Consider the following 26,944-nt stretch of genomic DNA (forward strand, 5'->3'; position numbering starts at 1 on the left):
CAGTATGTTGGCCATTGAAAATATGTAGACTATATAAAATTCATAGTGAATAGAAAAATGCCCAAGAGATCATAATTGTCACTGGCTGCATACTGTCCTATGTACTTCATCAAACATGCTTCAGCTAGGATTTTTTTTTTATTTCAGGTAAAATGTTAAAATGTTTGTCATGTCTATCTTAATTATCTGCTGCTAGCTGTTACTGCTGTCCCTTCAGACCCAATTATGAATGGGCTTTTGATTCAGTGGTGATCTAATCCTTGTTAATTAAGGAAACTGCATTGAATTCACCGTGGCTTTTTGCATGAAATAATGACTACAAATCTTTACTTCAGCAGCATGCGTCCTGTTCAGTTGTGCCTGCATCTGGTGTCCTTGCTAAGCTTGGGCATCAATCTAAATATTGCCGTGGGGCTCCTCAAAAGAGAAAATCTGCTAATAGATTACTTTGGCTCTTTTAAGTGAAATACTTCATTTGTCATAATATTTTATAGGAGGGACAATTACCTTTCCTTCTACTAAGCATATATGCCTCAAACAACAGTTATCACTGTTCAAATGCAAATGAACCAAAGCTTGACAATGGCTATGTTTAAATAAGGAATAATTAGGAAGAAAGCTAATATCCCTAGGTCATTTACAGTATCTGAGTGGGGAATAGTTCAACTCTGGGAAACGAAAAGGGGGAAGGAAGGAAGGAAGGGGGGAAGGAAGGAAGGAAGGAAGGAAGGGGGGAAGGAAGGAAGGAAGGAAGGAAGGAAGGAAGGAAGGAAGGAAGGAAGGAAGGAAGGAAGGAAGGAAGGAAGGAAGGAAGGAAGGAAGGAAGGAAGGAAGGAAGGAAGGAAGGAAGGAAGGAAGGAAGGAAGGAAGGAAGGAAGGAAGGAAGGAAGGAAGGAAGGAAGGGGGGAAGGAAGGAAGGAAGGGGGAAGGAAGGAGGGAAGGGGGGAAGGAAGGGGGGAAGGAAGGGGGGAAGGAAGGAAGGAAGGGGGGAAGGAAGGAAGGAAGGGGTGAAGGAAGGAAGGAAGGAAGGAAGGAAGGAAGGAAGGAAGGAAGGAAGGAAGGAAGGAAGGGGGGAAGGAAGGAAGGAAGGGGTGAAGGAAGGAAGGAAGGAAGGAAGGAAGGAAGGAAGGAAGGAAGGAAGGGAGGAAGGAAGGGAGGAAGGAAGGGAGGAAGGAAGGGAAACTGTATCTTACATTGAAGATGTTGTAGTTTTCTGTGCGGTCCAGCAATTTATCTAGAGGATAAAGAGCTCGGCTGGCAGCATGCCAAGGCAGAAAATCCTTCTCCTCTGAAAGGTATCCAATAATCTCCAAAGGAATATTTTGAGGCAAATAACCCGCTCTACAAAATAAAAGAAGTTATTATTTAATTGTTTTTGCAGAAGATACATGATGAGGTAAAAATTACTTCTTTTCTTCCAAATGGAATTAAAAGGCAGAAGAAACATGATAAACTCATGACGTTATGAAGACATGAAAGTCAACCTTATAAAAACCAGCAGCCTACAGTGTCTCCCAACACATGTGTAAGGATACTTACTGGATGAAGGAAGGCATGAATACACATGAAAGAAAACTAGACAAGCTTTACCTACTTTGTCTGGATTCCTGTGGCTATAAAAGACAACATGAACAATGAAGTAACTGACCTTAAGCAAGAAGAAAAAAAAAAAAAAAAAAGGAAAGTGCTGCTTTGCTGATTTGTAAGACAGAAAGCTTTCTGCATAAAATCATCAACCCAAGGCATTTTGCTTCAGGAAACATTACTACTGGCCATGAGCAATTGGGAAGAACTAATGGAAAAGGAGCACCTTTTAGTTTCACAGTTCGCCCCACTCTTTTCTCTCTCCTTTAGAGATGCTTTGTCTTCTATCTACCTTAACCCATTTTGGAATGACTTATTTTACTAAACTGAAGTTGCTTTCAGTGACACCACTTTGGTTAAGGATGTTTCACCACTTTCCACATAAAATATGTTTTTTTTCAGGTGTTTATAAATCAATTAGATGTAACTTTGCCCCATTCTTTTACAGTCATAAAGGACCTCTCCCTGCAAGGGAAAGAGTTTAGTGGGGTTTCAGGAATGCTTTTAATATTAATAGCTTTACAAGTAAAGTGCAATACAGGCACAAGCATTTGAAAGCTGCTTTTTAAAACTGAGTACTGGAAATATCAAGCCTTAGGATTTGCACTCATTTTCTTTTTCAGAACAGCATTTTTTCTTAACTATTCAGACTGCAGAAATGAAGTAAAACCCTGTGGGTGTGAACTTTCCAGAAACACACAGGTTTATTCTTCTCCTGATACAAGCGTTTAAATCCCAAAGGAGCTCTCTACCTGTCTAGAGAGGAGATAATGATTCTGTTTTCATTAAACACTTAAAGTCAGCAAGTTGGATTCCACAAGCTTCAATTTAACATAGGCTACAGTATGATATATCTTCACAGACTATTTTTCCTCCTTGTTGGTTGCAAATGTTCCCCTTAATTTCCATCACTGTCTGGGGAAGAGACACATGCATATAGCGAACAAAGAAAATTACAGAGATTATTATGGAAATGAACCAATACATACATGTTGATATAAATGTTGATATCAGTTCTAACAGTACATAAAAACTACTTTGTTAAAATATTTGAAATAGATTGTTCTTTTTGGTATGGTCCAAAACCATAGTTTGCTTGCAAGGTGCACCACATCCATGCAAGCCATTGTTTTTCACACTCTCTATTGGAAGAATTACACCCTGTTCCCTTTGTGTTCTTGGGAAAGAAGTGAGTTCATGTAACAGCTTTCAAAAGCATCTATTCCATGTCCTTACGATGACCCACTCTCCAGTCTGCTTCATGTCGTCTTTGACCACATTTTGTCAGTAAGGCTCTGTTCTCAAGTCCAGTTATAGCATATAGTCAAGCAAGAAAAACAAGATCACTTGGGGAGTTCACTGTGTCACTCAGGAACTGAGCAGATAAGAAATGAGAATGGTTGTGCTCTTAGAGTGGATGGTGGACAGAGTTCAATGCATCTGAAGACAAAGAAAGTAAGCTAACTATAAATTACTCCATTTTATAGGTCTTATTTCTGAAGCAGCAAAATATCATCAAGAAGAGTTCTAGCTCTTAATGCTTTGTAAAGATGTGTAACCATAATTAATGGAGCCAGAAGCAAGCTGGGTTGACTGCCTTGGCCATAATGTTAGCAAAGAGGTAAACTAGCTTGAAGTTCCATATATGTAATTAGGTCCTAATGGGACTTGTGATTATTGATAAATTGATTGACATGAGAAAGTGTGGAATAAGGAACAAGAGGAATAGCTCTAGTAAACATGCTGCTTAAGGAATAAACAGATGAATGTTGATTGTAGCTGCACTAATGGACATTTACGATCATGCTTCTGAAATTAAATCTCTCTGTGCTACGGACAACTGGGAAATCATCGCTGCAAAACAGATTATTTCTTTCTAAGCTTAACTTCTCCATAAAGACACACAAGAAGTGAACTCAGAGAGATCTACTCCTGAGCTTTCGGCCTTCTGAATCAGTTTCAAAATCATGATTCTTAGCTGATGGTACTCATCCTGTTCACAACAGAAAGTGTTACACTGCTTCTAACTTCCATATTTATCAGCCCATTCAATTCTCCCTGTCTCTCCCCTGTTCCCCACTTTTTCTGATGCTTCCCTTACGGTACACTCCTTCTCACAAGAACAGATTGTAGCAAAGCCTGAGTTTTTCCTGTTTAATCCTGAACTTCCTTCGCTTTCTGGGTATAACCCTTGAAGAGCTAATGCACAGCAGCATCAAAATCAACCCCTGCATCAACAGAACCAGTCCCGAGAGCAGGGACCGGGATGAGGGGAGGTACTTGTGGATGACATTATTATATAAACAACAACAAATTCATCACTTCAGATCATAATTTTGAGGGAAAGGGGTTATGGCTGCTACAATCAATGCTAAACTCCCTGTCAGTATATATTGGGTAGATGTGCTTCAAGGACAGCTTCTAGGCTGGACTTCTGAGGGAACTTGAGCAGAGACGTATCTAAAATCCTCTTAAAGTGACAGTTAAGGTAGGAGCACTTCCCTGGAGAAAACAGAAGTGCTTCAGGAACTTTGCCTTGGCAGAATGTTCTATATATTCTACACTATTTCATTGTATGGATGCCTACAGAAAACTATGATAGCCCTATTCTTTCACCCTCAGCCACTAAGCCATGTTTATGAACCTCTTACTCCAAATACAGTGCACCCCCACACTATTTGCCATTAAATAGTTTCTGTCAAGAGGTAGTAATAAATACACTAATTGTTTTACCTTTTCTTGTAAAATGTGGTACGTAATGTACATGCTACAGAGTATGAAAAGTTTACTACAGGTTAAAAGGCTTAAGGAATATTTTCATTCACAAAGAAAGGAAAGAGTTTGATAAAGGTAATGCCAAATACTGAGGTTGCTAATTTTTGGCATTCATAGCTGAGAAAACAAGACACAAGGAGAAGCTCTCATCCTAAACCATAGAAGAGAGAAACCATGAACCATAAAACCACGTATGGGTAAAAAGTCCTAAAATCCAGATCACAGATCTAGGAGCTGTGTGAATTGTCCTGGGAGGTAGCACGACTGTCATGACAAACAGGCCAGCAGAAGACAGAAACTAGCCAAAGCAGCATGTCTGTGTAGTGAGCTAAGCTCTGGTATTCTGCATCTTCACAAAGCACAGCAGCTGGTTTCTTAAGCTTCGCATTTTAGTACAACTGTATTCTTTTACTTTACAGTGAAAGCTTGTCCAGCACTAAGAGTGATTTTAAGACTCCTCTTTCCCAGGGGATACTGCATCCAGCAAGCTGTACTGGCTCACTTGAAAAGTGGCAAATTCACTCACCAGCCAAGGGGTGCTGGAATGCTTCTAGGATTCTCCTTCACTAGCCTGGAAGAACTAAGTTCAAAGATGGTTACACAGGATCTGGTCAGCAGAAGCAAAAGTTTTGCACCCAGCAAAGTAGGAAGGGATGGTCAAAGACTCATGACTGTCATGGGACTTGTGACAAACATATACCACCAGCTGGTGATAACTGCTAATTGAATTCACTTGTGTCATTTATGGAGTGGGATAATAACCGAGATGAGGAAAGAAGGCAGAACAAAGAATGAGTATGTTCTGAACATCTCTTTAAACTCTGATGGAAAAACACAGACCTGCAGAAATGTTAAACAGAAACGTTTAAAAGTTATCATTACAATAATAAGAAAAGTAACAGTAGCAACCTTCCCATCAAAGGGGAAAATGTAAAATAATTTCCCTGTCATATAATTCTCTGGTAATATTTATTCAAAGGCACTATAGAATATTGTTACATTCTATGAGTATGTTAAGTACATACTCTAAACATGCAGCTTGATTTATCACTCTCTCTTCCAACAATGTCACTGGAAGGTCATTGACAGAAATCCTTGGTTTTCTTGTGTCTTTTTAGCCATCGATCATATTGCTACCCTTAAAGTCCAGGTACTGCCTCCCAAAATCCAAATTCATGACAGCCAGGCCTAAGAGACAAGGTTCTTTTCCAGCATAGACATCTCAGAGGAAAATTGAAATATTGTCTGTCACTTAGGGAATAACTGATTATGGGTTATACTGAAACCAAGTAACAAACATAAACACCACAGAAATACTGTGATGTCAAATCTTCTGTGTGATCTGAAACAGTCACACTGTTTCTCCAGGTATGTCTCTAGTAGCCATCTGAGAATCTTAGCAAGCAAGTATCTACAACAAAAAAATCCTGCAGAGGAATCCGGGATAGTCTTCACAGGTGTCTTAAGAGATAAAATAGTCAAATCAAACAGTCTTGATTCATAAACCGTGGCTGAACGCATACTAATGCTCAGGTTAAGCATTTCGCAAGTACAGGTTAGAAAGTTTATAAAAATTCACCTATAGCACCTGGAATGAAAAGACTGGAAGCCACCTTAAGAACTCATCTAGTCTCTCCCCTACCCAAAGCAGATTCATACCAATGCCATTCCTGTCAGAAATTTGTCCAGTTTTGTTTAAAGAGGCCTCTAGCGATGGATATCCTAGGAGCACTAGAATTTCAGTACTCCTTTTCTCAGAGGCACGGTAACAAGAATAACTCTGGTCTTTTGCCCTGTGAATATTCACAGAAGGGTACCAACAGATCTATCTCATGTCCTAAAATGAATGGTTGTTTATGTAGCTTCAGTATAGACTACAAAAAACACGGGTCCCTCTTTATTGTATTCTAGATTAGAGGTTTTTGATTGATGTCACTGGTCACATAGAAAGGAGCTCAGACTTAAAAAAGAGCCTCTACAAGCCAGCTCTAAGCCAGCCTTCTCCATACTGATTCATTTAAAAAACATGACTACAAAAGCAAAATTTAACCAAAAAGATCACATTTGCGACCCTTGGTTGTTTTACCACTTTTTATATAACTGTCCTAATCCATCAGTTTACCAGCATGTCAATCATTCTGTAGCCACGGTTACACATGAGAACTTAGCATGTGTTAGAAATGGCACCACATGAGGTTTGTCTTATCATCTGTGTTCCTAACTTCACAGTTGCCTCCTGAACTACAGTGGAGAACAGGGGAACAGGAACACAGACTAGCAAAGAGATCTGTTTTAGCTATTAGACGAATTACCTCAATACAAACACCCTGGTCCAGCAGGTTTTTCATGCCTAAAGAGGCTGCTGACGAACTGTGGTGAAAAGGTGATATCCCGTATTTACGACAAGGGGAGAGGTGGAAAAAGACCTTTCAAAAGTTATATATATAAATAAGTGGCTTATGACATTATATAGTATCATAAGCACCAACCCTTAGCAAGGTACTACCCTGCTTACACTGAAGAAATTGCTAGGGTGGTCATTGCTACAGAGAAAAGAGGCAATGAACAGAAAAAGAAAGTACTGAATGTGGTAATGAAATACCCCTCATAAAGAATTCCCACTAAAAATCTCATAGCAATCAAAAGTAATCTTTAAATTACATGAGCTTTTAATGAGTCAGATAAAAGCAGGAGATCTAGATTGTATTATGAAACATCAGTCTCTATTCAGCTGCATTCTGACCTTGATTTGTTCTTTACACTGAGCCACTGAACTTATGGACAGATCCCAGCACATTCATTTTCCCCTTAGGGACAAAGTACCAAATGGTAGTGTAATTGCCAAGGGAAAATTATTACTCTGTTCTGAATTATTTCTGCCATAAATTCAGCACCAGTCAAACAGACTCTGTCACAAAAACGACAGGGTTGCCGTACAGTGATGAGAGTCCCACCTACAAGTGCACCATAAATCCCTTAGTCCCTCCACCCAACAAAGTCATTATAAGCCATGTGTTTAAATCAAAATTAGAAAATCCAAGCTGGAAGCAAACTGGGCTGCATTGTTGAACAATTGAAATGAGGTGATTTACTTGCTGCTGGTTTAAAACTCAGCCAGTATTGTCTGTTTCTTATGAAATATGTAAAACATGACTAGCTTTTTGTCTGGGTATTTTTGAAGGGGGAAAACACAGCTCTTCAGCACATATATGTGCAACTCATATTAACTTCATTTCTGTTTCTGTGCATGTGCAATATATGAACATTTAGACTATACTCATTAACCCATAAGGGGACAATTTAAAATAAGTTAGTATTCATTCTTTTACCTTTAAAGTCAAATGTGTAGATCACAATAATTCACAGAGAAATTTGGTATCAATGAACATTCACATTTAACTGTATTTGGCTTTGTCTAACCCTATTCATTTCTTCTGGATTTACCAAGGACTGGTGCCCCTACCGATGCATTCAGGATATTCTTTCCCAGAGTGCTTTAACAGCAGTTCTTTGGCAGCTGAGTAAAAACAAGTATGTCAAACCCTGACACATAAAAAAAAAAAAAAGCTCTGAGCAAGGCAACCCATACAGAAGGGAACTCTTGTAGTCACAGATTTCACCATCAGCTACTGCAAGATTGAGGAGTCAAAGATTAAAAACTTATGATGACTGGCATCCCTGATCAACACGGGAAGCTGGAAAAAGAATGTTTTCTCATAGAAAGCTAATGGGCAACCTGTAAAAAAGGTCCTTTGTACTCCATTATAAAAGAATGATCTACCTCATCTTCCACTCTGAGGGTCAGGCTGACTTAGGACCAGAAAAGAACTCTGCTTTTCTAAGACATCCAAAGGGACTTAATGAAGGCGTTATGATTTGTACCAGCTATGGACTTCCACGTGAACAGGACAGGAATGCACAACTACTCTTTGATAACTACAACAGCAACATTTGGCTTACTAACTCATTTTAAGTACTAAATTTAATCAGCATTCAACCTCTCCAACTTCAAAGGATTCAGAGAGTATGACAGTTTTAAATGAAGCCTGCTTATTATTATGTTTTCTTACATGCAAAATATTTGAGGACTCTTCAAGCGACATTCAACTCCACACAAGAGCATTTGAAGCATCCTACAAAGAACAGTTCAAATTCTATCTAATTATCAGAGTATCACATGGTTTAAATTATCTTGCACAGTTTTAGAGTTGCCATATAAGCAAAGGCTAATATTAATTTGAATTAATCACCTTTGTTGAAAACAGAAGGAAACCCCAAAGCTAAAACCCCGTGTTTGCAAAGATGCAACAAAAATTCCTTCAAACTGGAGTTCTGTAACTCTCCTTTCCTTGACTTCCCCATATGAAAAAATATTTATTAAAAAAGAGTAGTGCAAGATGAAGAGGAATAATCTTACTGCTGAAAATTAAGACTATGCAGTAAGTTAGGTATGTCACGTTTTTCATCATCATGAAGGCCTGATTTTTGAGAAGTATGTCATTCACACACTTAAATTAACTGAAGAAATTTGAATGTATTTCAGGGGCTAATAGATGTCAATTTCAGACAACTCAATTATTAAAAGTGTTATTTATTTTCTTACTTGATTATTTTGTTGGGAAGGGTAGAATGAAACAGCCTTTCTGTTCCTTAAGTTGTCAACAGGCAATGGTATCTGTGAGAGCATGTTTGAGCAAATTAAAAATTGAGTTAGTTTATTATTATGCACAATACTTTTTCATTTCTCTCTTTTTCCTGTTCTAATGTTTATAATTTGCATATCAGTCAGCCAAGCGAAATATGCATTTAAAAGCTAGACACTTCAAATGGAAAGCACAGAAGCCTGATCTTGAAAATACACATACAATCTGAATTTTGTTTCCAGTGTGCTGGTTTTGGCAGGGATAGAGTTAATTTTCTTCACAGTAGCTAGTAGGGGGCTTTGTTTTGGATTTGTGTGGAAAGCAGTGTTGATAATACAGGGATGCTTTAGTTACTGCTGAGCAGTGCTTACACAGAGTCAAGTCCTTTTCTGCTGCTCACCCCACCCCACCAGTGAGTAGGCTGGGGGTGCACAAGAAGCTGGGAGGGGACACAGCTGGGACAGCTGACCCCAGCTGGCCAAAGGGATATTCCACACCATAGGATGTCATGCTCAGTATATAAAGCTGGGGGAAGAAGAAGGAAGGGGGACATTGGGAGTGATGGTGGCTGTCTTCCCAAGTAACTGTTACGCGTGATGGAGCCCTGCTTTCCTGGAGATGGCTGAACACCTGCCTGCCCATGGGAAGTACGGAATAAATTCCTTGTTTTGCTTTGTTTGTGTGTATGGCTTTTGCTTTACTTCTTAAACTGTCTTTATCTCAACTCACAAGTTTCCTCATTTTTACTCTTCTGATTCTGTCCCCCATCCCACTGCAGGGGAGTGAGGAAGTGGCTGGATGGTGCTTAGTTGCCAGCTGGGGTTAAACTACGACAGATAGAATATCTACAGAATTTGATATTATTTCTGTAAAGTAATTCCCTATAAACATATTTATAATAAAACCCTCTCTGAAGTTCTCATAAACCCTCACCTCTTCTCTTATCTCCATTTTACAGAAAGAAAACAGACAGAAACAGTTTAAGTGATTTTACCAAGATCACCTGGGAGGTCTACAGCAGAAGCAGCATCCCAGGTTTCCCTAGTCCCTGTGCAGTGCCTTAGTCATAACATGGTCCTTTCTGCCATTTACTGCTTCGTTTCTGAGTGGAGGAAAACACACTTCTAGCCAAATTGGAAGGAGCTAAACTAACACAACATTGATTCCCAAGACTTCTCTTAAATGTTATCAAGCGGAGGGACCTTAGTCTACAGTTTAAAGAACTACTTTATAAAATCGCCAGATGAAGACCAAACACTTGAAAGTAAAATCTGCACTTTGAATTCAAAAGTTCAACCTGGCAGTATGTTCTGCCAAGTGGATAGAGCATACACTGACAAAGACCAGAACTCCTCTAGACAACAATCCTGGCCAACAGCAATCAGATGAGCCCAAAAAGTAGGATCATCTCTGAGAAGCAATGGTGCAGTCAGGTCAAAACAGCAGACAAAGCAGTCAGTAGCCTAAGGTGGCAGACTATTTTGATTTGCTGACAAGGCATCAGCATTGTCCTTTCTAGCTAGAAAATTGGTTCTTGCCTTTATGAATATATCCTTTGTTGATGTTGGACGAGGACAGAGTGTTTTTAGAGCAGGACCTCCAGCCTCTCAGGGTGGCTTGTTGCTGCTACCTTGACCAAGGGAGCAGCAGGGTCTTTTGCTCTCCATACTAGTCCTGCCAGACCCTCAGAGAAAAAAAAAAAAAAGAAAAAAAAAAGAAAAAAAAAGAAAAAAAAAAAAGTAATGGGGTTCTGGGATAAGGGTAAGGAGGGAAAAAAAGCTGCTTATTGTGCGAGGACAGGTGAGGGAGGTGGGGAAAAGGGCTGACCAAGCAGCTGCAGGGAGGAAAAAGGGGTCTGTAGATGAGAGGAAGGCACAGGGAACAGGTGTATGCTTAGGTAGGAGAGGATAGGGCCCCCCCAGAATGGCATAGGTTGTGAGGCTGGATGAAGACTTCCCCCTGCCTCACCAACACAGAGATTCCTGAAGACATATTTGCACCTCTCAGTCCCATTTCCAAAGCTCACAACTTGCTAAGAAACCTTCAACAAGCTCCACTTACACCACTCTCCTCTTGTTTAACCTCAAACTCCAAGTTAGGCGTTCTTTTGAAGTGAAATTCAGACCTGGTTTAATTAATGTTCCTGAAACAAATGTCACAGACTGTTCCCCTCCCCTGTCATTACACAGCAGTCCCTGGCATCTGCACTGCAATATCGATACACCCATACCAAGCTGACTTCAGAGACCACCTTGAACTGTAATGGTTTAAGACCGTGGAGTAAAAAGACAATGGGCTAACAACCGCTAACAATGGGCTAAAAATCATTCTTTCATTCTCTTGAAACCAGAGTCATATTTTCCTGACAGTTTATTCTGGGTTTGGCTAAGAATAGACTTAATGTCATTTACAGGATAAAACAACTGCATCTGAAACAAGTCAGAAGTACCAGAAATAACTGAAGCATGGGCAAATTTTGTGGGGATGTGGATTAACAACATCACTCACTTCTACAGGACAGATGTATACTAGACCAAGACCTACCCCCTGCACTAAACACTCTGCAGAGAACTCAGATCTACAGCTTCTCTTCTGTATGTGCTGAAGAGTCTTCTCCAGCTTCTTCCCCGGCTCTTAGCAAGTTTAGCAAGTTTTTCTATTGTTCAGGATGCTCTCGCAGCACCAGCACTTCCCTAGAATGTGCTGTAGGATTTGCTTTACTGCTTTTGGCTATGCAACAGGATCAGATGCATATATGATATATACTGCAAAAGCAGAACTGACTTTTAGTGTGTTTACTCTCAAGAATCACTGATTCTTCTTGTACGAACATATGCAAACATTAGCTGAAATGTGTATCTCCACGTAAACCAGATATCAAGGCTGTGACGTGCTACAGAACATATGGACTGACACACAGCATATGGAATGAATGATGGCTACCTTAAAACATTTGTAGCTTTCTATTTTCTCTAAAAAAGGGGCAGCTGCTCTGGCCCATTGAGAGAGTATTTATGTCAAAGGAAATCCAACAACTTTTGTAGGAAGCCATACCTAAATCAATTGCTGGTGAACCGTCACCAAAATTTGCCTGACAGTGAAAAAGAGTTACTATGACGTCTGCTGAAATAATTTAGATGAGGCCTCATTTATTAAAATAGTAAATCTATACCACTATTAATCAAGCGTGATATAAACTATCGATCTAATACTTGCTCCCTTAGCTGGTACTCAGAGGCACTAATTAAGGGAGCTGCTTAACATATCTGTTGTTTGCCTCTGTGTTGAACTATGAGCAAATGTGATCAGTAGTAATAATGAAGGCTGGAGTTAAACTGCAGTTTATTCATTTAAATGGACTCTATATGATTGCTTATGAATACACAAGCAAAACAAGGTCAACAACCCTGGATGTGGCTGTTGAAATTTTGAAACATTTTGAAGTACATTAATTGGGCTAGATGAGAACTTCTACCTTTGCCACCTACTTATTATCCAGCCCCAGAATTTTAAATGAGCCCTCAAATGCCTTGACTTTTTCTGCCATTACACTGAACAGTACTTTAAGTAGCACAAACAAGTGTAACATGGAACCAATTAGCCCAGATATGTTGAAAGACTTCAGATGCTACAATAAATGAAATCTTAATCTCTGGAGAAGGAAAACAACAATGAAGATCACTTCAACTTATGCACATATTGCCACCACAAACTTCAAGAAAACATTCTTCCAATTTAGCAGTAATAATTCTGGATTTTACACGAAAGCATATAAACTAGAGGCTTAGTTACAAGATAACTCCTAGCCTCCAGAAGTAAGATCAGCTTATCAGCCTTAGGTAGCTGAATGGATAAGACGTTTTTGCCTCAGTGGCAATACTCCACATCCAGGAATTAACTTAAGGAATAAGGAGAGGGTTGGCTTTGATTTGTGGGCCTTTTTTTTTTCCTTTTAAGTGAAAAATAAAACAAGGGGTCCTAAAGACTTGATTTTCCAGATCCCAAAGGCTATACTTGTTTAACTGAGACTTACTTTTTAAATGAATTTCTCTATTCAAGTTAGTGAGAAGGTGATTTGGAGTAAGCATTAGCTTATTTCAGTATTTTACTTCTGGAATCAACCTTGGAGTCAAATGCCCCAGCTGTTAAAGATGAATTTGTGTCACGGGAGAGAATCGGGATTTATATATTGAAAGGTACATTGGCACTGCCTTTTCCCTTACCCTCAGACTTTGGTTTTCTAGAGTCAGCAGAACTCACCGCTTGGAAAGAAGCAAGCCAAGAGAAACTGATTAACGGCAGGAAAACAATCATACTCACTCGTCATATATCTGCACCAGGTTCCTGGTTTGGGCCTGGTGAATGAAATTCTGAGAGAGAGGAACACTCATGAAGGTCGTCTGCAGCAGGGAAGTCCCTTAGTTCACTGGTAATTATGAAGGTATATTTTTTGTTGTTGTTGCTGATTTTTGACACAGCTCCCTGTATTTGTGAAGTCTACAGGGGAAGGCTTTTCTGGACTAAAAAAACGATCTGAAGAGGCTATAGCTCACTTTCCCCCTAATCTCTGAAAGGAAATGGACAGCACTCCAACATGGCCATCCATCCCTGGAGCAGAAGAACAATTAGGTAACACCACTACTTCATGCTTTTTCATGAATCCAGTTAAGAAAAAGCTTCTGATAAACATCAAAGAAATGCTGCTAAGAAATATGCAAAAACTACTGTGAAGTTTTATCTTTGGCCTTTGTTAATGTGTAACCAGTGAGTGTAGTCTTGACATGACTGTCACTAGGCCCATGACCCACCCAAAAGGGAACTGTCAGGAAAATCTGAGTATCTGAGGAACTCTACCATCTCTTCAACCCAGAACAGAAGACAAGATATTAATGGATAGTAAGATGGATTGTCAGCATAAAAAAAAAACAGCTCCCTGAGCAACTGGCGTGCACACCAAGCTCCTGCCACCTTAACTGTGTGACCGGTCTATGGTGCAGGCAGGATCAAACGGATATGAGACACATATTAGGTTCAAGGAGACAAAACTGATGGATTCTTCCAGAATTGGAAAGAACAATAACTATTTTAGATGACAGTAAAACAGGTATCTACAGTCAGATCTGATCCAATTCTGAGCAACACTGAATATAAACCAGACCTGTTTCTTTGAAATAATATTAGATTAAGTCAACCAGTTTAATGAGGGGAAGTGAATATGAAGATTTAGAGCCCAGCGAGGAAGAACTACAGGTGACACAACACTCCTGACATTAGGAGGGTAATTTATCTTATCCTGTGTGGTTAAGTGGCTTGGAGAGGTCAGGTGCACATTTCTCTCCATTACCTGTCAGTGCACTGCAAGGTGACAAGCTCAGATTTACAGGTCTGCCTTGGGGATCCCTAAAGTAAATTGTGAGGCATCCCACCTCACATACTCACTAACTGACCCCTTATCCTAAGGAAAGAGAAAGACAGGAGAAGCTGACAACATTACTCACACTCTCAAGAAGCAGTAGGATCTTTGTTATTTCCTGTGACAGTACTTATTGGAGCTATCTAAACTGCCCCCTGCTCATTGTAAGCTTAGAAGAGAAACACAATTCTATTTGTCTCCTCTTGCCTTTCTCAGTCAACGCATCCCATTTACTATGTTCAACATACTTTCTGATTGTACTGACATTTCATACAAGACATCTCCAAAAGATAAGGGATCTTCAAGAAGAAGGGAAGAGAGAATGCCAAGGATGCTATTCTTGCTCAAGAATTTGGGGCATGTATTTCCATAAGCTATGTTACTGCCAAGGCTACAGCTCTCCAGATCCTCAGGGTGTGTGCACGTACTACAGCTGAGAACAGAATTATGCTTAAAACTCTGAAAAACAAAGAAGCTTGCGAGAATGCAAACACAGCGGGCAAGCTGTAGCTTTTTTATTGTTATTATTCAATTCAACTCTGCTTGATTAATTTTATGGAACGAAAATACACCAAGAAGGAAGAAAAAGGAATATATTTCCATATAAAATGGGCAAAACTTCATGAAATTAAAGTCATAGAGTTTAAAATATTCCATGGAGGTATCAATTCATTTATGTTGTTTATTTTTGAGAAATCATTATGCTGGACAGTAAAAGGATAATAAACATTTTGGAGTAATGAAATCAAACACACCTTTTTTAAAAAAAAAGCAGTGCTCCAAAACAATTTATATGAGCAATTTTTAAAACTTTCTCCAGATCCAAATATTATTAAATTTTACTAAAGGTAAGACCTGTACTTGTTCCACAAACAAAATCAATTAGCAGTAAAGCTACATAGAAATATCATATTAGGCCACACCATACCGAGACAGTGGAAAAATTGAGTCAAACCCTTCTGGTGTGGAATGGACATTATCTGTATCAAGTTCAACAACACACTAGGGAGTACTTCAGAAGTTTCTAAGAAGGATGGGATATTTTGAAGAAATACAGTCTCTTCAGTACAGTAAAAAGAACTGTTTATGTTAGAAATTCTTTTAAAGAGGACTAGCAAGAATTTAAAGGTTATGTTTTCATTTTATCACTGAATATAATAGCTAAGGATTAAAATAAAAGTATGTATTCCACAGTTCTCTCTCTCACAAAATGTATATGTTTATAGCCGTACAGAAGAAGATAACACACCAGTGCAACTAGGGAGCACAGCTGAGGACTGAATTACCCTTAAAAACAGCCAGTCTTCACAGGTCTAAACTACCAATTACTACCTCTATGCCTGGTCAATAAGGTTACTCACCTTTTCTCATGTCACAGTCAGAAACAATCATATGTGTTTAACCTCCCCATCATGTAACATTATATGGGCAGGGAGAAACACACTGTGCATCAGAGGTGAGACTGAATCAGCACTGCATCCACAAGGCAGGTAACATCCAACCACGGTACTGTTCCAAAAGAAACTGAAGCGACTTTCTGCACTGTGCCTTACAGCCAAGGGGGACAAAGCTAAGATGCTTTTAGGCTGATGGTGGCCTTCAGAACACTGACTTTTTGAAGAAATTGAAAAGGTCTCTGTGATTTTGATAGCCCTTGGAGCTTGTTTTAGTAACACTGCTGTGTCACGTCGGAGCACCCAACGCGGCAGGGGCAGCTGCGCCACACTGCAGCATCAGCATGCAATTCCCCATTGCTTGTCCCAGTAAGAGGTTTTACCTCTGCTTACATACTCCCAGAACTTCAGGCATTCTGCTGTCAAGGCCTGCCTCCAACACACCCGTCTTGTAACAGCCTCTTAATGCCTCTCTAGTTCTACTCATGATAAAGGAACAGAGCAAGGATTAGACCTATTCCTGGTCTTTCTTTGACTGGGTGAGGGGAAATGAAAACAAAAATACTAAACTCTTCTTAAAAAGGTACCACATAGTCATCTAGTCAATCAGACTTACTTCAGCATCACTATAATTGTTTGGGTTTTTTTTTTAATAGGAAAGATAATAGATTAATAAAATAAAAAAAGATCAACAAAAAGTATATGTTACATGGCATGATTAGCCAGGTCCACATATCTTATTGCTACTCTTGCAATACAGAGCATAACAGAGTTTGCAAACATGCAGATCTTTCCTCCACCCAGACTGCCTTGTAAGGCACATACCCAAGGTGATACTACTGACACGAGTCTGCACAGAGATTTTAAAGAAATGGGAATCTAGCTGTGTATCCCTGTTGGAAGATTATTTCCTCGTAAGTAGTATCTGTGCATGCACATGTGTATACACTGTAAATATTTAGCTCAACTGCCTTCTTCCACAGTGCATGAGTAGGAAATGCAGCACCAGTTCACTGCAGCTCATTATTAACAAAAGAAAGTCAAATTTTTACAATGTGAAATCTTGTGAAAGACTTCACAGTGCTCTGGCACAGTTACCTCTGAAAGAGCAGCAGGATCCAGTACCATCAGAAAACTGCTTTGGAAAGCAAATGGGGAATGCATTGCTCATCTAATCTCTTAGTGGTTTTTAGGTAGACAAAACTTGGCCAGACAATCCAGGCTGGGCCTTTAATCAAGACCTTGCCTTTCTGCTTCGTGAACATCCTAGAGCACTGTCTCTGTACTGACTCAGAAGAAAAACACTCACCTACAAGAATCAGCTTAAGAAACAAGGGGTTTACAGTGTTTAGATTTTCAGGGAAGTCTAGCCACATCTGACTGCGTTCCATACCAGAAAAAGAAGAAAGCACCCCACTGATTCTGTGTAACTGCACACTACTTCTCTGGGGTGCCAAAACCAAATAAAATTGGAACAGACTGTTACATTACTGAACATTTAGTAGTTATTCTAATTGTCTAGATATTTCAGAATACCATGCAATATTCTGCTAGCCAGAGAGTACACAAATCATGGTCCACTGAAGCCTGAAGTGATGACCTATTTCTAGTCCTTTACTGTTGCCAATGGAAGATGCCACAAGGCAAGAATGAAGGGCACTGCAAAAAGCAAATGGATACTCCTTCTCTCCCCATGATGACTCCTTTCCTACTACATCTCTGGACTGTTAAGTAAGGGCTAATCACTAGTTTACGTCATATATTTAGTCTAGCACTGGCAGCAGGAACAGAGTGGTAGGGCACACAACTGTGTTTTACTGCAGTGACGCTGGAACATCACTGAGCCGTAATTTCTGTGTGACACTGAGCCTGAATCTCAAACATCTCCGGTGACCATTTATAGTGAAATGTACCTCGGTACCGCTGATTCTTGCAAGCCCCTGCTCAAATACGGCTATAAATATGCTAGCAAACAGAAAAGCCAGTAATATCAGGAATTCCTTTCACGCTGCCTTTGACATCAGAGTGTTTTACTGATGCAATGTTCCCAGGTATCTCAAGAATCAAAAAGTTTGAAATGTTCCATTACTCTCCTCTCATTTTACACTTTAGCTACCAACTTATTGAGTGTCCTGATTTCAAAATGGGGACAATATCATTGCCTCGGTTAGTAAAGAAGGTGTTACCTAACCAGCCCTATATGTGTTAATTATTAACCCTGATCATAGTAAAACACAAAATATCGCATAAATTCCAGAAATGCTCAATGGAACTCTGATTTTCACTTCTGCATGAAAAGCATCAGGCAGAAAAATTCTGTTCTAACAGATTACAAGAAAAGAAAGATATTGGAAAAATGATATAACAGTACAAGTCAGGGCAAAAAAAAATTCCTGAAGCTTGAAGGTGCCTTCCATCACAAATTAAATAGAGCACAAGGGTCAGTTATAAAAAAAAGGAGAGGCGGGGCACTAGGAAGAAACAGAACAAAAAGCCTTCATTTATTAGAGAAAGAGGAAAGAGATTATTTATCTCCAAAGTGTTAAATTGAACTTGCTGCAAAATTGATCAGACCTCTCCAGACTCGGAAATACCCTATGGCAATTATTGATTGAGAGCAGCGAATGTGCTACAGACCACGTTTATGTGCCATACAAAAAAAAAAAAACAAAAAGGAGGGGAAAAGAACTGAAGTGTGTTTAAAACATATTTAACTTTGAAACACGCTCAACTGCTGAATTAATGATTACATGAGTTATTGCAGAAATGTGGATAAGGATAGATTATCTTCAGCAAAACATACCTGGCTAGATTGAACGCATCATCGATCAAGCCTGCTCGATTACTGACAGAGATAACCTGTGAGGGGCAAGCACAAAAATTGAAGCATTTAGGGTGATGAAATAGTGAAGGTTCACATATCAAAGCAGATTTTAGGGATGAGAAAAGGAGCTTACCTCATGGTTCCTTCTTAGCTGATTAATTAGCAGCCTCCAATTCCTAATATCATAATTAACTCTAAAGTAGCCAGTCTGGTTGATGTTACCCAGCAACCAACTTGCCTCTTCCAAAGCAGGAATTCTGTGGTGTTCTGGAAACAAAGAACAAGATGGGAATGGCACTTCGTTTTAAATTTAAAGGCATATCTGTTAAATTCTCGCCTTTAAAAATCCACAAAGGCAGTAAAATTAATTCAAAGACTAACAAAAACACTGTGTTTGATTAATTTCCTTTATCTGTTCTGATGTAGAGAGACGCCAGCTGACATTCCTATGGGGACCTTTCACCCACACAGAACTCCATGGATGGGTCTTCTTCTGGCAAATAGTATTTATATGCAAGGTGCCCATTTTAAGTCTGGTACCATGATTCTGGCCGTGCTAAAATAGTTTTCTACAATGGTAACTCCAATAACTCAGTGGATGTGCTATAGAGAGAAGACTAAACCTGTGATTAAAAAAAACAAAAAAAAGAGTCTTAAGTGTAGTAGTGCATGTAGTCAGTGAAGCTTTTTATATTGGATTTTAAATTAAAATCTTTCCAGTTGTACAGCTTCCAGCTACTAACCACTGAGAGGCTTCCCTTTAGAGCTACACCAATTAACCTTATATCAACTAACCTGTTCTTCATCCTTCCCCTCTTTTTAAGTAATCACGTTGGGGCTGAAAGTCTAAATTTATTCCAGTATTTGCACAGTCTGGCAGTCCAAAATTATTTGCAGGACTAGGAATTTCAACAACAAAAAAGCCCTGAACTCACAACATATGCTTCTTTCGCTATGGAAAGAATCATCATGGAATGAAGCCTTGGGCTTCAACGTCTCCTGAAGAAGCCTTCAATCTAGTAAATTATTCTAACAAAACTGATCATGAACCAGAACTCACTTAAAATTCAGCAACATTTTTGTCTACTATAATAAAATCACTTTGTACACTGTTGACAAAAGGAAGTCTTTTCATGCATTTTTTAAAATAAAAAAGAAATTCATAAAGTTTGTTTGAAACGTTATTCCATAGGGGAATTGTTTGGTGTGCTTGAATTCCCTGAAAGTAATGAATGAGAGAAAAAGTTAACAATATGGTCTTAACAATCCACACATACTATCTAGTACTTAGACTTACTTAAGAAATTGACTTGTTTCAGCCTTTTGTACAGAAAAAAGTAATTTCTGAAGAAATAATAGATGATTAGGACTACGGATAAAAGTTACGCTTCTCCCTCTGACTAAACATCTCTAGCAAACACACAAATAACTATCATTTTAAGGTGCAAAAAATACAAAGAGCTGCAAGACCCAAATCCTAAAACCACTTGGTTATATGTTTAACTTTAAATTCATGAAGTTGTGTTATGCAAACAAGCTCAGATAAAAAGCTGCAGGACTAAGAAAGTCCTCTTCTCATGTAGGTAGTTCTGACATCATTAAAATATCTTAAAAATACACTACTTAGAAATATGAAACCCAGAATAACTCAGTTGTTTCCTATTCAATTCAATTGCTCTTTTAGGGTTTGTCTGACTTGCACCAGTTCAATTTAATTATTCTATATAAACAATTGAGACAAAAAATACAGACACTTGGTTTCAGTTAAAATATTGATTACATCCATTTTAGTTATCTGTGACAAAGCACCAAGCAGACACATTCTTTAGGAGTCGATGTAACCTGTAGAAATGGGACTAAGTGAGAAAACCAGAATTAAGTCCTACAACTCCGTGGCTTCCCAGGCATTCATACTGTCAAAGCACCTAAGCTGCTTTTGCCAAGCAATCTGATTTGGAACAAGGTTTTAACACCGGGTGTCCTTCCTTCCATAGGGGTCCGTCAAACACTGGGATATACATATATATTGAAGTTGCTCCTCTGTTTAAATCCTTTTTCCACTGGACCTGAAGTCAGAATCACCCCGTTGCTCCAGCCTACTTAGGGAAGACTTGAATCCTGTTTCCTGTGTAAATCACTGAATCTTCTAAAGCAATTTTTAATCACATAAATACTGTAAAAGATTGTAACAATTTACAGCATAGTGATAAAGGCACTTTCTTAAAACAGATTTGGATCAAATATCTGATGTAAAACAGGGAGAAAAGGAATTTGAATCTGGATCTAACCATCCTATTTAGTTTACCCAGTGTGCTGCTGTGAATACAGCCTGTCATCCCTGAATCTCAGCTAAGTTCCTTATCAACCTAGTAGGTTTCTTAAAAGCAACAAAAAAAAAATACCCACTTCTGTATCTAGGAGAGACTGTTGAGAGAAAGGATGACTTTTAGAGCTTCTCTGGGTCTTCAGGAGCATGTTTCCATGGGGGGTCAGGAGCAGGCTGCTCAAGCCTGGCAGAAAATCCTACCCCTTTACACAGTACCGATTTCCGCCCCTGCTTTTCTGTTGGAAACTAACCATTAAATGCCACCATCGCTTGAAGTAGCTACTTGTAACTGGTTGATCCCTGCACCTCTATAATACCTAAAAGCATACCAAATGGGCTATGAGCACACATTAATCAATATCTGGGTAAATAAATCCATCATATGGGAAGTTTCAAAATCAGATGTAATAAAAAATCTACATACATTTTTTCTTGTTTGAGTATTTGTATAAACATTTTATATCCAAAGTGAGGAAATTACTTATGGTTTACTAGAGTACTGAATTATACTTGCCAGTCAAATATAAGTTCAAAATAACCTATTTTACAAGTAAAGCTGTGCAACACCTCCAACCCATACTGCTTTAATGGAGAACAGTATCTTTTCAAAGCTCAATGGCATAACTGCTGTTTTGGTCAGTTTAAATCCAACCATAACCCCTTGCTATTATTTTTTGATAAGACCACCCATGCATTGACTTTTTCCCCGAAATGCAGGACAGGAATCTTTCATGACTTTCCAGCTCATATAAGCAGGTGGTTATTTTAAGGGACTACCTGATGCTTGTGTTACACATAGTTCTATATAATTTACTGGAATTTGATGTCTGAGTCTGCTGATTCTCATGCCTTCCTATAAAAGAAATTCTTTCTTTTGGTGATTACAGCACTGAAAATTTCTATACACCTGGGCAATTTCTCCACTTATCACAAACACATTTATTGGTTTCCTGTTAAAAGTATTATAGTTAGGGAAAATGTAGTCATTCAGTGTTAAACCCTGTATTAAACCATTAATGACTTTCTAAACAACAACAACAATTTCATTTGGGAAGAAATTTATCTTTGTTGGTTTTATTTCACCTCTTAAAATTCAATCTAAAATACATATACAGTTGTATTTGAGATTAAAGGGAGATTTTTTTTATTCTTCTTTCATCAGAAAGTGTTTTTCCATAGTCATATTTTGTCTGGATGCCTCAGAAAATAACACTGCTCTGAAGCTTCCAGTTTTGCTACATACATATAGGAGACATTTAGGAGGAAATAGTTAAATTTTATGACATTTGTTTTGAAGTAAGAAAATCAGTTAGGGTCTGATTCTCATTTTCTCTGCTCTGGAAGTGTGAGACAGTCCTCCAGCTGGTGCCAACTGCACGTGGTTTGAAGTTCTGAGCTCTCCCAGATCTCAAGCAACTTCAACTCCATCAAAACCAGCAGGAATGATGGAAGCCTCCTCCTCCGCACGGCAACATGAGCACCTTGTGAGGGAGGTCTCGGCAAAGGGCACCCCTCTGCAAGACACTACTCCAATGCTGATAAGAGCGTGGGCTAAACACAGTTCTACTACTTTTTTGAGTGTTCAGACTCACAGTTGTTATTTTAACTCTTCATTTTATACAACCCCTCGCATACTAGGATATTGGTTTACGCTGGCAGAATCCCTACTGGGAGAACTTACTCCATTTTCCTGCAAAAATAAGTGCATAAGAGTAGCACAATTTCATGCCAACAACAGCAAGAGAAATTTTCTGACAAAGAAAATTTCCATGAGGAAATTCATCACAATCACAGTATTTTGTGAAAAGATATTGGCTTTAATGAAATTCTGCAAATCTTCTTTCAAAAACTTTTCATAGAGGGAGAAGGCAAAACAGAAGAAAACATTCCTTCAATCTCACTTGCCATGTTGTCATAGCTCTGTGTTGAAAAAAAAGATGTTTTGGTATAGTGAACAACACAATAAATGTAGCCCATTAGTAAATATGATCATGTTCTAACATACTCTTTCCCCAGACTACCCTTCCATCCATTAACATTCCTGTATGATGGAACTGCTAATGTATAAGGTGATATACAATGTAAGCAGCAGTTTTCTGTTAGGATCTTTGCTCAGCTGTTGGGATAAGGGGAGTGATTCTGCCTCATTCTGTCAAAATAGTGCCAGGATTGCAGGTCTTGTATCCCTGGTCCTCACTATGGCTGGCTACAGTTGTAAAACAGGACCTATACATTTATTATACTTCACAGTGCTTCCCTTCTTCCTACTTTTAAAAGGTAAAAGAGTGGAGTCTGGAAGCAACATGGGTCAAGCTCAGCAGCTGAGTCTCAGAAAGGAAAAGAAAGGGCATTTTTCTAATGCTGCAGTAGAACTTTATTCCCCAGTGGGCAGCCAGCAAACCCCAGCTCAGAAGCAGCTGTCTTCTACAAAACACTTCGTGGGGGGAATCAGACTTTTCAAGGGGCCTACAGTTAAAGTAGAGATTACCTAGTAGGAGGTGGCATCATGTACTAAGTTGGGACTTGTTGTTTGGAAGGCAATTGCCCTGTTGAACTTTCTTTCCCCCATCTCATGGCAATCCTATAGAGATATTAAGAGGAGTCTGAATGGGAGCCACTTTACCAGAGGCAGGTCAGTCCATCAGAGGAGTATTTCCCTGGGACATAACAAATCAGTCAAGGTACAGGAGGTGGGGATGGAAAGGGCAGGGAAGCAGACTGTAGAGCTGCATCAGTCAGTTCAACAGCACTTGCTGAGTTGCATGGAGATGTTTCCTACCTGGAGCCTGAGCACCAGAACAATCAGGCTCAGGGAATGGTAGGTATGCCTTTGTCCAAAGCCTTGCTCACCTGTTTGAAATGGATGCTAGCTAAACCTCCTCACTTCAGGTTAAGGTCACTTCTCCTGGATTTGCAGAAATGCAACAGGTGAGCCTGTGCTTCCACACATCGCATGCCTTCAGCAGCAATTGCCAACACCTTCCTGCAAGCCCTGCTAAGCAGTCGTTTTGTGGGGACAGGCTGAGTTCAAAGCTGGTTCTTGACTTTTTACCCACTACTGATTTTGGGCTGATCCCAAAACACCGTGGACTTTATGTACATACGTCACTACAGCGACCACAAAAGAGGCAGCTTATCTAGGCGAAACAGAAACAAGCCCTGGATCTATTACAGAGCAGAAGTTCGTAACACCAATGCTTTCCACAGTGCTGGTGGAATCTTAACATTCAGCAGACCTGCAAAACTGTAGCACAAAACGCACTGCAGCCATCCTAGTGTGATGTCTCTGACCTCAGCATGGATAGGAAGGCTAATCATGAGATGTCTCCTTTGTGACTGGTTTCGTTTTCAGAGGTTTAATAGCTGTCACTCGCCTGAACCAGAAAGGCCTCATCCATGGCTACAGGTAGTGAATGGGGAAAAAGGTGGTGGTCACATATCTGTGCAGCACTCTGTCAGCAAAAGAGACAGCTCCATTTCACATGCCCAGACAAACTGAGCCAGTAAGTCATCTGATGGCTGGTATATGAACTCATGAGCAGAAAAATGGTTACATAAATGCTATGGCTCACTGGGTAAGGAGAAGAGTGGCTGGCAGAAACACTTGCAGAATGAAAACCTTCCAAAACTGTAACTACCTACTTTCCACAAAGAGGTGTGAAGAGCTACATAGCACATGAAACATTTTGGAGATTATGCACTTTTTCAGACAAGTTCCTGAGGCCTGGCACTGTCCTCTCTAGAGGAATTTTTGCAAAGGACAATGAATTACATCTCAAAAAGACATTGCATAGCTGTAATTTCCAGTGTGTTCGTTCACCTTGGTGTTGTGAAGAGTGGATGGAATGAGCTCTGTTGCCAGCAGTTGGGATGATCTGCAACTGTCTGGAATAATCCTGCTCAGCATATTGAACAACCAGTGATCTCCATGCCTCACTATAGTATGTAACCAGACACAGCCAGGATGAGTAGAGAGCAGCAACCCAAGCATCCTGCATTCCGTGGCTCTCACAAGGCTGCACAGCAGCCTCTTATCCCTTTTTCATGAAAATGCCAGTTGGCATCCTACAACTCCTTGATGAGGTCACAGACACAGTAGCAAAGAGGATGCAAAAATCAGTAATTCTCTCTCTTGTCCATCTGGATGTACAAGAAGGAAGAGACTCTTCCATCAGCAAATAACCATCCCTGATAAACTCTACTGCAAGACAGGGGGTGTAATCCCCTCGGAGATTGCTATTTAAACTACCACAAAAAAGGAATATTTCTTCATGGCAATATAAGTAGCTATTTCAAAACTTCCATGGTTTTATTTCTCTCAGATAACACACAGACAAGGTTAATGTTATTGAAAAATTTAAGTGATATGCCGAGATATCGTAATGGTAGTCATTAACTTGGACCCTTTTCATTATTGGCAGCTGAAATGAGGTATGTGATCAGTTTTACATGACAGCCAACAGACAGCTGTTCATCTCCTAACCACTCTTCAGGTTACACTGGAAACTTCTTTAGCACAGCAGTTTAGTGAACAAGAAGGAAGTGCCCGCTCCTTCATAAAGATGGCATGGAAACCATCCTTATGAACAGCATTTCCTCCAAATTTGATTTGAGCATCTGCTTTCAGTTACACTCTCTTGAAGAACAATGTGACCACTCCCAATCTTCCAAATATCCTGTGTAGTACTTTGTTTCAACTCCAGCTTGCAGAGTTATTCCCAGACTACTTGCTGAGACAACAATGGAACTGTGTCCCCTGCACAACAGAAAGTCTTCAGGATTCTTCCCATCCACAAGAACCAAACCTGGAAACCGTCCTTTCCAGTCTCAGAATCCCTCCCACATCCCCATGAAATGAATATACCAGCTTCAGAAAATCTCCAGGAGCACCACAAAATACTGGCCCCAACATATAACAGCACATACAATGAATCATGCATTCAGTACATCCACAGATGTTCTTACTGACTTTTTTTATGTTGAGGAATTCTCCAGCTGAGCTGACAACAGTAAGTAGAAGCAAGAGGACATCCTTGCTGTAGTCATAAGTTTACAGTCTCATTTTCAGTGAGGCACAGCGAGTGAGTGAGTGAGTAAGTAATGAGGAACGACAAGGATAATGACAATAGATCACAGATTCACCACACAGGAAACTGATGACTCAGAAAGGTTCCTCTTTAATTTCTATATAGCAGCCACCCAAAATTCATTGCTCACACTGGCCATCATTAATTTGTTGATTTCTTGAAGGCATTCTGATAGGAGCAGTAGATCTTTAAAGAGTGGGTGGTGGTTTTATGGACTTGTTCCTCCACAGCACTCTGCAAGTAAAAGGCAATGAGGAAGCAACTGTGCAGGTAATAGTGATATACTGAACCTTCAAGGCAGGAGTGAAGGGATGGAGGCATGCTTGTACAACCTAATGAGATGAGACGAGATAAGATGAGATGAGATGAGATGAGATGAGATGAGATGAGATGAGATGATCAACTCTTCCTGAATTCAGTGGGAATCTTTCTATTAAATTCAATGAGAGTTCAATCAAGCCCTAAAGGGCAAAAGTAAAACAGGTCATTAAGGCAGATTCTGAAAGTGCAAACAGGTGTTGAAGTATTCTGGAGGTGTTAGTATTAAGAAGTATGCCCAATGCAATATATTTATGCAAAGTGAGGCAGCATTTGTTTGCTTTAATTAGAGTGCGTTTCCCAGGTATGAAAAGTGAGCCGGTCCCAGGCACATTTCTAGATCATTGTATCATGGGAGCACCATAAAAGATGTTATGTTCTGATAGGCTGCCAATGGTCAGGGCAAAGAAACACATACCTTATACCACTAGAAAGGTGGGATATTCAGATTTCCACTGATGGTGCACCATTTAATTCTAGTCCTGCTGGCTGCTAAGCTCTATGTGACTGATATCTTTTAGTGAGTTGTAAAAGAGAAAAAAAAGGAAAAAACACAGGCTCACATAGGTTTGACTCCTTC

At 39.5% G+C, this 26,944-nt stretch overlaps 1 protein-coding gene across 1 annotated transcript in view; it reads right to left on the minus strand.

Moving 5' to 3' along the window:
• The window catches only part of TRHDE (thyrotropin releasing hormone degrading enzyme), a 216,237-nt gene that overhangs the window by 25,165 nt on the left and 164,128 nt on the right, over nucleotides 1–26,944 (minus strand). Inside the window, exons 11-13 of the mRNA XM_075080790.1 lie at nucleotides 18,767–18,900; nucleotides 18,613–18,668; nucleotides 1,194–1,341 (exon numbers count right to left, since the gene is read on the minus strand). Coding sequence (XP_074936891.1) covers nucleotides 1,194–1,341; nucleotides 18,613–18,668; nucleotides 18,767–18,900 — 338 coding nt within the window. The remainder of the gene's footprint in view (nucleotides 1–1,193; nucleotides 1,342–18,612; nucleotides 18,669–18,766; nucleotides 18,901–26,944) is intronic.

This window comes from Phalacrocorax aristotelis, chromosome 1 (assembly GCF_949628215.1).
Source record: "Phalacrocorax aristotelis chromosome 1, bGulAri2.1, whole genome shotgun sequence".
Lineage (NCBI taxonomy): Eukaryota > Metazoa > Chordata > Aves > Suliformes > Phalacrocoracidae > Phalacrocorax > Phalacrocorax aristotelis.